At 42.8% G+C, this 10,833-nt stretch overlaps 1 protein-coding gene across 3 annotated transcripts; it reads left to right on the top strand.

Moving 5' to 3' along the window:
* The first annotated feature begins 2,672 nt into the window (after positions 1-2,672).
* Positions 2,673-10,488, top strand: LOC311224327 (adhesion G protein-coupled receptor L2-like). Of its 3 annotated transcripts, XM_084309280.1 has the most exons (3): positions 2,694-2,726; positions 6,771-6,823; positions 7,627-10,488. In XM_084309280.1, exon 3 carries the CDS (start codon positions 7,665-7,667, stop codon positions 8,520-8,522), a length of 858 nt encoding a protein of 285 aa, XP_084165406.1. In that variant the 5' UTR covers positions 2,694-2,726; positions 6,771-6,823; positions 7,627-7,664; the 3' UTR covers positions 8,523-10,488. The 3 variants fall into 3 exon arrangements, with proteins under 3 accessions (XP_084165405.1, XP_084165406.1, XP_084165404.1); XM_084309279.1 differs by lacking the exon at positions 6,771-6,823 and having other exon boundaries at positions 2,673-2,726; XM_084309278.1 differs by lacking the exon at positions 2,694-2,726 and having other exon boundaries at positions 6,771-6,809.
* Positions 10,489-10,833: the final 345 nt, after the last annotated feature.

The raw sequence follows: 10,833 nt of genomic DNA, 5'->3' as shown, positions 1-10,833 counted from the left end.
TGCAAACAGAAAAAGAAAAACGTAGAAAAATCTACTTTAGAATATGCTGTTCAGTTAAACGTAGTGTGCCACTATTTGCATAATTGATGAAAAGAATGTGTCAGGTTTGGAGATGGGACGGAAACAAAAGCCAAGACTGAGGTTTTTATTTTTACATTAAAAAATGTTTACAGGAGTAGCTAACTGCTACTAACATTTCCCCTGTTTGTGCCTCAGTAAACCTTATTCTGGGCTCGCTACCATCAAAGCATACACACCATTTACTAGGGGTGGGGGAAAAAATCGATACGTAGTAGTATCGCGATACTTTGCTTGGCGATACTGTATCTTTTTTTTTTGCGCAAGGAAGTTGCATTGTTCATTTCAATACCTGTAATAGTACAGTAGTCCACACACACGCACACATGTGCATTCAGTTAAGTTGGAATATGACTGTAATACAAACAGTTCAGTTTGTCAGGTAAATGCAACACAGATTTACAGTGTTTACATCTGTCTGCTTGAGAAAATACCATGTTCTGCAATCAAAATGATTGAAGTGAGATGAACAGACTGAACTTTATTTTATTAGATAAAACATGTTGACAAAGTTTTACTTTGCAGTTGAAAAAAGGTAATAAATCGCAATATATCGCAATACTCAGCATATCGCAATATATTTAGTATCGCAATACTATTGTAGCGTGACTCAAGTATCGTGATAGTATCGTATCGTGAGGCCTCTGGTGATTCCCACCCCTACCATTTACCCCTGTAGCCTCAGATGACACCACATCCTTCAAAAGACACAATCAATATGATCAATGGACATTTTGAATTGTTCCTTAACACTGCAAAAAAAATCCTCCCTCTTAATAAGTCACTGCATCTTGTATATTGAGTCTTAAAGTCAGATTCTTCCCAACAACAAAAAAAAAACCAACCCAAATAGTTTCGAGAAATCCCCCCAAGACGAGTTTTACCTTGAAATTAGGCAGAACTGCTTCAAGATGACGCTTAACCGTGGCTTGTTTGGGGCATCCTTGGAATAAGGCTTTAAAATGGATTGTATTGGAGCAAGTGGAATTGTGTTTGTGTTTCAGATCAACCAAAACAAATTCAAGACTCAACATAAGATCAAATGACTTGTTAAGACAGACTTTTTTCTTCTTTCTTTGCTCCATTCAATATCTGCTCCAGACTGTGGAAGCCTTTTTCCAACTGAACCGCCTCTTCTCTTGTCCTACCCCCAACTGCAGGAATGACGGGAAATTACCTACTAACAAATCCTCTCCTCCGACCACAAGGCACTAACAACCCCTATAACACCTTACTGGCCGAGACAGTCGCATGTAGCACTCCAGTGGCTCCAGTGTTTAACTCGCCAGGTGTGCTTACTTAACACTTACCATCACGGAACCTTGTCTCTCTCTCTCTTCTCTCGTCTTAACCGTCTCTCTCTCTCTCTCTCTCTTGTCTTAACCTTGTCTCTCTCTCTCTTCTCTCTTGTCTTAACCTTCTATCTCTCTCTTATCTCTTGTCTTAACCTTCTTTCTCTCTTCTCTCTTGTCTTAACCTTCTCTCTCTCTTCTCTCTTGTCTTAACCTTCTCTCTCTCTTCTCTCTTGTCTTAACCTTCTCTCTCTCTCTTGTCTTAACCTTCTCTCTCTCTCTGTCTTGTCTTAACCTTGTCTCTCTCTCTCTTCTCGCTTGTCTTCTTTTGACTGTATCCTCTATTTGATTGTTTTGCTTTTCTTGAAAGCAGAATGTTCTGAAGTATCATCTTTCCTTCTGAATCATTATGTCTCCCAAATGATTAAGAGATACTGTACAGAGCAGTTTTGAGTGTGTGTGTGTGTGTGTGTGTGTGTGTGTGTGTGTTTGTGTTCTGTGTGTGTGTGTGTTTGTGTTCTGTGTGTGTGTGTTTGTGTTCTGTGTGTGTGTGTGCGTGTGCGTGTGTGTGTGTTTGCATGTGTGTATGTATATATGTGAGAGAGAGAGAGAGAGAGAGAGAGAGAGAGAGAGAGAGAGAGAGAGAGAGAGAGAGAGAGAGAGAGAGAGAGAGAGAGAGAGAGAGAGAGAGAGAGAGAGAGAGAGAGAGAGATACTTTAGTGATTTATCATGATCCACCCTCGGTTCTCCGATGTCTCTTCTCCCAGTTGGGCTGTCTGGGACACCATGATTAAGTTGGGAAGGTGATACTAACATTCTGCCTTTAAGATAAAGAAGGCCATGCTGGGAGACTTAAATTGCATGCTTATTGAGATTTATGCTCCCGCCTTTATCATAATCTTAATGCTATGTGTTCATTTTCTTTATGTGAGTGTGTGTGTGTGTGTGTGTCTGTGGGGGGGGGGTTAGACTGAGGGTGCTTTCCCCTGAAAGCATGTACAATATGTTACAATGCAAGCAAAATGATTCCCTGTCTGCTTTGAGTGTTTATGTGCAGATTTAAATGCAGCTTTTGGCAAGTTATATATTTTGTTAAAGATGAAAAGAGATTGTTGGTGGTATGACATTTTAACGGAACCTTAAAAAAAATAACATTTATTTTTGCTAAATTGGCCATTAGCATTTATGTACTTATTATGGTTTCATCTCTTATTAATACATTGTAATTATGATGATATGCTCTTCTGTTTTTAAATTTTCTTTTCTGTCGTGTGTTTTGCTTCCCCCCCTATGCTTCCCTCTAGTGACCTACAGAGAGACAAGTATGGGAGTAAAACTTAACTTTGCCTATCAAATGTAATTTTTTTTCAGCATGCTTATTAAAATTTTTTAAATCCCTGGCACAATCACTCAATCACTGCTTTTACCTTAGGGCATTAATACACACACGCAAGCGGTTCATGAAATTACCTCCCCCCAATTCCCAAAATTTTAGAGAGAGCCCCCTTTCTGATTGGATCGTTTCTCTCCAAACTCTGGTCATATTGAGACATCTTTAAAGACATCTTGACAACTCAATTTATTAATTTATTAGAGTCAGATTGACTCTGCTTCTATCTCTCCCCCCCCCCCCCCCCCCTCTCTCTCTCTCTCCCTCTTTATCTCTCTCTCTCCCTCTCTTTATCCCCTGCTTACCATGTGATTTCCTTATGAAAATGTCTTGCTTATTTTACTGCGAAAAAAAAAAGAATTGAGAGGAGTATATTTTTCTTTATTCACAATGGGTCTCATTCTCCAACATTTCCCAAAGACTTCTCTTAGGGCAACCATCCCTCGACTGACTAAGATAGAATCTGCGACAAGTTCACTCTGATTCCCCAACGCGTGGGGAAGCTGTCTTAAGTGGCTCAACCGATCACATCTGGGATGCCGGCGATGAGGAATGTCACCATTCAGAAACATGAATGCGCGTCCCCGTCTAGGTCATTTGCATACAAACAACGCCTCCGAGAGCTCCTTATAAAGACAGGCTCTGTGCCGTGTGCAAATAAAATCGCAAAAAGTCAATAGTTAGACACACCTGTCCAGCTCATTAGAATGCAACTGATGATGCAGCCGTGTGAAAATGGTGGCCGATATGTGGAAGCGTTTTGCGACCGATCAAAATGAGATTAGATTAATGTATTGTCATCATATATATATAATACAGCTTGTGGTGTACCTGCGCACGCACACACACACACACGCGCGCGTGCAGTACTGTATAGTCTACGTGCGTAATGAATTAATGCAAATGCAGTATAGGCTTATATTATTCTAATGACTTGTTTTATTAGGAGTAGTACAGTCCACTATGCAGGCCGCTCATGGTACGCCCGACTCTGGCGGCCTTAATATGTGTACTGTACTTACTGTACGTATAGGGCAGAGCATAGTATCTACAAAATACTAATGAAACGAGTAATTAGAATAATATGAGCCTACTGTTCATTCATTAGACACGTAGGCTATACAGTGTGCCTGTGTGTGTGGCGCACACAACAAGACTTATGGAATATTAATGCAGTCTATTTCCACGCGATTAGCTTTAGTTCTTATTTATTTATCCACTGTCATTTGCAGTGTTGGTGTAGTAGCCTACATAGTGTATTTCAATATCTGTTTTTTTTATTTTTTATTTTTTTATATCTTTTTCCCCCTCCTTTTTCCGTTTTTCTCCCATCCCAATGTTAGTCGTTATGCTAATTCCCAATCCCCTTCCTGGTCGTTGCGCACTCTACCCCCTACCGTCGGTCTGGGAGGGCGAGACTATCACATGCTTCCTCCGACACATGTGTAGCCAGCCCACCGCTTCTTTTCACCTGGCAGCGCGGACTCTCACTGGGGGAGTGTAACGTGTGGAAGGGTCACACTACCTCCCCCAGAATCCTTCCCTCGCTGGTGCAGGCACCCCGACCGAACTGTAGGAGTCGCTGTTTACAACGACTAGGACCCACCCCACCGGCTTTCCCACCCGCTGACACTGCCAATTGTGTCATGGACGCCGACCAAGCCGGAGGTACCGCAGCTGGATTCGATCCCACTGTCTCTGCGGTGGTAGACAGACGCTTAGTCCGCTGCGCTACCCGGCCGCCCTTCAATATCTGTTTTATTGATTAATGAAATATTTGAAAAAATACAGGTTATAGCTATATAAAACAAATGTTCTGTCCCATTGTACCAATCAATGGGATATATTGCATGTTGGCTATAACCTGCATTCTTTCAAATGTATAATTAATCAATAAAACAGATATTTAACAAATGAGAAATACAAATGCCACAGAAGGCATTAAGTAATTATACATTTGTCCAAAATAGCTGGTTCAGATATGGTTAATCCAGCTAATTATACATTTGTCCAAAATAGCTGGTTCAGATTATGGTTAATCCAGCTGCCCTGTGATCAGATTAATCCATATTATTGATTTTTCCGACATCAAGTGCGTAAATATTGTCATATTTATTTAAATTATGATTAATTAATTCCAAGGAGGCCTGTAAGGTTGACATGAAGGAATCACTATGATTCCTCCCAAATAAAGCCCTTAAGAACACAGATAACACCAGTCTGTCAAGTTAAGTGTGCTCCTGTTAATAAAAGTCACGGCCGAATCCAAGTTTAGGACGGTTGGGGAATCCCAACGCCCTAAGATGTCTCAAATGGCCCTGAGAGCAAATTTCTTGTCTTAATCCGTTGGAGAATGAGAACCAATGTGCGCTCAGTAGTATTCCTCTCACATCTGTCCTCTGCCCTCTCCAGACAACACATGTCTGGCCACCAAATTACCTCCTAGCATGCATAACCAAATCACATGGACGTCATGGCAACAGCTGTTTTATCCAACCCTCCCCACCCATTCCCCCTCCTTTACTTTCTTGTCATTTCCCCCTCTCCCCTCATCTCAAACACCCTGTGATGCCTTTTTTTGTTGTATTTGTTGTCTCTCTCTGTGTGTGTCTCTGCAGGGGGGGAATATAGTCTTATCTGGACAACAGCATGTTTCACCAGAGCAAACTCATTCTGTATTCATCTTTATCTCAATTTATACACATTTTGTTGCTGGATAAAGAGCATGTTTAGACACTCCTTCCCCTTATCGTTTTCTCTCTCTCTCTCTCTCTCTCTCTCTCTCTCTCTCTCTCTCTCTCTCTCTCTCTCTCTCTCTCTCTCTCTCTCTCTCTCTCTCTCTCTCTCTCTCTCTCTCTCTCTCCTCATCCTCTTCTCACTCCCTCTCTCATCCCCATCCTCCTATCTCATTCCCTCTCTCTCACCCCCCTCTTTCTCTCATCCTCTCTCCCCTCTCTCTCTCACCCTCTGTCTCTATCTCGCACGCCCCCCCTTTTCTCTCTCCACACACACCTTCTGTCCTCTCTCTCGTCCCTCCTCCTCTGTCTCTCACCCCCACCCTCTCTCTCCTCTCTCTCTCTCTCTCTCTCTCTTCTCTCTCTCTCTCTCTCTCTCTCTCTCTCTCCTCTCTCTCTCTCATCCTCTTCTCACTCCCCCTCTCATCCCCGTCCCTCCCTATCTCATTCCCTCTCTCTCACCCCCTCTTTCTCTCATCCTCTCTCTCCCTCTCTCTCTCACACCCTCTGTCTCTATCTCGCACGCCCCCCCTTTTTCTCTCTCTCCACACACCTTCTGTCCTCTCTCTCGTCCCTCCTCTGTCTCTCACCCCCACTCTCTCTCTCTCTCTCTCTCTCTCTCTCTCTCTCTCTCTTCTCTCTTCTCTCTCTCTCTCCTCTCTCTCTCTCCTCTCTCTCTCTCTCTCTCTCTCTCTCTCTCTCTCTCTCTCCTCTCTCTCAGCCTCTAATATTTATTCGTTTTGCCGCTGGTTTCCGTGACCCCCGTCCGCCAGTGCTCAGAGTGAATTCCTATCATGACTTGCGTCTGACCTCTACGGGGGAGCGCTGTTATTCTTGAGCTGTTGAGCTAGTGACCAGGGGCCTCACTGGGAACTGTCGCTGAGACAGATGCCAAGCAGAGGTGGGGGGGGGCGGGGGGGGGGGGGTGCAGGCAAGCTCTGACCTTTGCCAGCTTTGGGGCACGAGCTGGCAGCTAAATGGAACGAAAGTATACAAGCAAAAAAAAAAGAAGACACCCAGACTCCCCACTCGATTTAAATGAGCCCCTCCATTTCAAACCAAACACCATATACACCCAGAAATCATTTGTTGGCATGTAATCCCGCAAAGAAGGAAACAATTTAATAATAAGATAAAAAAAAAAGCTGTTGTGGCTTGTGGATTTAATTTGCTGAACCCTTGCTCTCACTAAGTTGCACTGAGTTTTGTTTCTTTTGAGTGATTCTTTCTTCATCATGTTACAAATAAATCATTTTACTTTCTTTTGGACATCAGCTACTCTTAGGCCAGATAGCCTGAGCAGACAGACATGATGTGAGTTGTCCAACGTGAGTCTTTTCACCTGCTGTGTGTGGTGCTGGTGATGTCGGAGTGCTGCTTGTGGGCTCCTACTCCTCCCCTCCTCCTCCTCCTCCTCCTCCTCCTCCTCCTCCTCCTCCTCCTCCTCCTCCTCCTCCTGTAGTGAGAACAAAGATGGCTGTCGTCCCGTGTTGATTTACATGACTTTCTTTTTCCCCTTCCTTCTGTCCTTGTCATATTTTTCTCATCCCCGTCGTTTTCTTTCCCTCGACGTTTCAAGATAAGAAAAGAATAACACAAAGCAACAATTGAACTGCTAGACAAGACATGTCCATGTCGTAGTTCTGCCCCGTTTGTGGCTACATTCCTGTGAACATGATATCTTTTTGACGTGTGTTTTGTGATGGTCATGATTGTTTTGTTTTTTAATGTTGTTTGGGATCACCTTCATTGCTTTGTCACTGTTTTTGACAAAGTCCTATAGAGAAATGCTCTAGTGAATTGGAAACCAAATAAATAATAATAATTATGAATAATAAATAATAATAACAAAAATAAAACAATTTAAAGAATCAAAGGGAAAGTAAAATGTAGAATCCAGGAAGTAAAAAAAATTCTCTCTGTCTGTAATGCATGCAGTATCTATGCTATGTCCTTCTCTCTAACGAGTGTGCCTAACTACAATAGTGGCATGGCTTTAGTTTGAATTCAGTCTTCTGCATCCTAAACAGCATTAAACCTCTCTTTTTTTTAATTTTCCATTTATTTTCTTCGAGTGCTTTTCATTGGAGTGCTAACGTCCGAATCCCCTCACGTCTCCCTCTCTTTCCAGGGCACTCGCTGAACCATGCGGTGAGGGATACAAGTGCAATGGACACTCTACCGCTAAATGGTAACTTTAACAACAGCTACTCCCTCCGCAACGGGGACTACGGCGACAGCGTGCAGGTGGTGGACTGCGGCCTCAGTCTGGACGACGCCGCCTTCGAGAAGATGATCATCTCCAAGCTGGTGCACAACAACCTGCGTGCCTGCAACAAGAGCCTTCAGCAGCAGCAACAACAACAACCATCGCAACAACAGCAGCAGCAGCAGCAACAGCAACAGCAGCACACAAGCCTGCACCATCAGCCCCACCGCCAGCACCACCATCACCACCACCCCCATCACCACCCAGCGGAGCGGGCTCCGCCCACGGTGACAGTGGTGGGAGGGCGCGGGGGGAGCAGCAGCAGCGAAGACGACGCCATCGTGGCCGACGCCTCGTCTTTGGTGCACGTGGCGGACGCGGTGGCGGGTCTGGAGCTGGAGGTGCCCCTCATCCCCCAGCGGACTCACTCGCTCCTGTACACGCCGCAGAAGAAGGTGAGGACCGACGGGGTGGTGGAGACCCTCGCCGACCAACTGACCACGGCCGCGGACCCCGACGACAGCCAGCAGTCCCCCAACAGAGACTCCTTGTACACGAGTATGCCCAACCTGAGAGACTCTCCGTACCCCGAGAGCAGCCCCGACGTGGTGGAGGACCTGTCGCCCTCCAACCGCAGCGAGAACGAGGACGTTTACTACAAGAGCATGCCTAACCTTGGGGCTGGGCACCAGCTCCAAGCCTACTACCAGATCAGCCGAGGGAACAGTGACAGTTACATTATCCCTATCACCAAGGACGGCTGCATCCCCGAAGGGGACGTACGGGAAGGACAGATGCAGTTAGTGACAAGCCTTTAAATGTATTTAAAATCACCCCCCCAACCTACTCCTCTTCCTCCTCCTCCTCCTCCTCTCTCCCTTCTCCTCATCCTCTTTCTGCAGGCCTGAACCTCTTGGAGGGCACACTTGAGAGATACCAGGGACCTTCTTTTTTGTTTGTATGTTAGTTTGTTTCCTTCTTCTTTCAAAGAGAGCCCGGAAGCCCCGTCACATTACACCATACGAGCCCACTCCCAACTTACCCCATCCCCTCCTCCCCTGAAAACATGCCACAACAACACCCCTCCCTCCCTCCCTCCCCCCATAGACCAACAAGACTTTTGTAGTGCACAGCGACAGCAGTGTAAACATTTTAAAGATAACTGTACTGTATATAAAAAATGCAGAGTAAAATTTCAATTTTAAGGAGACCATCCAACTATGTATTTAAATGTGCTGCTGCTGTTGAATTATTGAGAAAATGTTAAGATATATATAAAAAAAAAATAAGAAAAAAAGAAAAAAGAAAAAAAAACATTTTATTACTGGCTACTTGATTTCAGCAGTTTTACCAGTCAAAAAGGTTATACTGTACATACACTACCAACATCCGCGCCTGGAAGCCTGTTTTGTATTATATACAAAATGACACCCTTGGACCAGGAATATGGACTTTCTTTGTTTGGGAAAAAATCTCCTGATCAGTTATAATATTAGGAATATAAGGTCCTGGATCCCCAGAATTGCCCCTCCCCCCTCTCCCATCACCGTGAAGTTTGGATTGTATAACCACTAGCAATCAAGCCCCTGGCCTTATATTTTTCTCAATTGTACATTGAACTGTTGTCAAAGGAAAAATGGCTCAAATATATATTTTGTTGTATTGCTAGTGTAAGATAAAAAAAATAAACATGGGAAAACCATAAATATGAAGAAAAACCTTTTAATTGAGACATTTTACGTTTTGAGAGACTATTGTGTAAAAGTTGCACATATGTTATGAAAAATGTGTTTATGGTTCTTACACTTCATTCATGGTAGTATGGTCACTACGTAAAGGCTGAGGAAAACAAAAAGGATTCAACAGAAGAACAAGATGCAGACTCACTTTTCTACACTCGTGAACAGTGTTTTATTTTATTTTATTTTAGCTTACAGAGTTCCATAGATATCGCCCATTACAATGACTTTATTCGATATTGCCAAAGTGGCATTATTTTAGTAGAAAGGGGGAAGACAATAAAACACCCCACTAAAGATGTTTATGCCTTGCACAATTTCTTTTTGAATTCTAATTTCTTTTTTGTGTAATTCTGAATGAACTGTAATTCAGATTTTGACAACAATCACAGCAGAGAAACAGGCCCACTTGAAACCAACTTTTGACAATAATGTTTCTATCCATCATAGAATAATAGTTCTTCCGCCTGGGTTTTCGGATATTTTATTTATTTATTATTGAAATATTTCCAAAAAAAAAAAAAAATTATGAATGGGAAAATGTGTGAATATTTTCCAGCACTGGTAAACATGCCGTACTGTAGCTCTTTTTCTGTAAACATGTTATTAAGGGGCTCGTCACTAAAGACTGATGTAAAGTTCAACACTTGTTTAACAAATAAAAAATAAATGTGAGATTTTCTTTTGGTCAAATGCCAGTTACTTTTTTTTTTTTTTTTTTATGATTTGTGTTTCGGTACTATTATTATTAGAACATGTAGGTTTGATTATTTCGCTATGGACTAAAAGACACTTTTGACTCAGGTTATAAGTACAGTAAGTCCCAAGCACCTTGGAAGGTACAATTGGTGATATTGTTTTTGAAGAGGAATTTCTCTGATTTCTTTTTTTTTCTTTTTTTTCTCCTCCAGGCAGTGCAGAAGTAGATTGAGCTCATTTCAACGTTATGTGTTAGAAAAGCCAAATATTTCCATGTGATTCAAAGATAAAAAAAAAAATAAAAAAAAACTCAGGTAGGAAAAATTACATTGTAAATGTTGCTCTGTGTGGTTGTATAACACTCCAATAAAAGCTCCAAAAAATCTACACCGGTCTCACAGCATTGTCCGCTTAGTATATTATTTGAGTGAGCAATACTTCCCACTCCGGAAGCATACAAAAAAATCCCAGTGTTAAAACCGTGTAACGTGTCGGCTCCAACGCGGTCCATGAGAGTGGATATGTATTCATGGGACTAACAGGGGATTTGCCAGCGTCTGGAGAAATACACCATACGCAATATGTCCATTTATGACACATATTTGCACCAATTAATGTCGAGCCACTGGCATGAAAAGACTGCGGATCAGGCTCCTGCGCGGCTTATATGCCTTCAGGTATCGCTAATTTA

This window comes from Notolepis coatsorum (genome assembly GCF_963971535.1).
Source record: "Notolepis coatsorum genome assembly, chromosome: 2".
NCBI classification, from domain to species: Eukaryota; Metazoa; Chordata; class Actinopteri; order Aulopiformes; family Paralepididae; genus Notolepis; species Notolepis coatsorum.
Note: the sequence above shows the minus strand (reverse complement) of the source record. Positions and strands in the feature narration are given on the sequence as shown.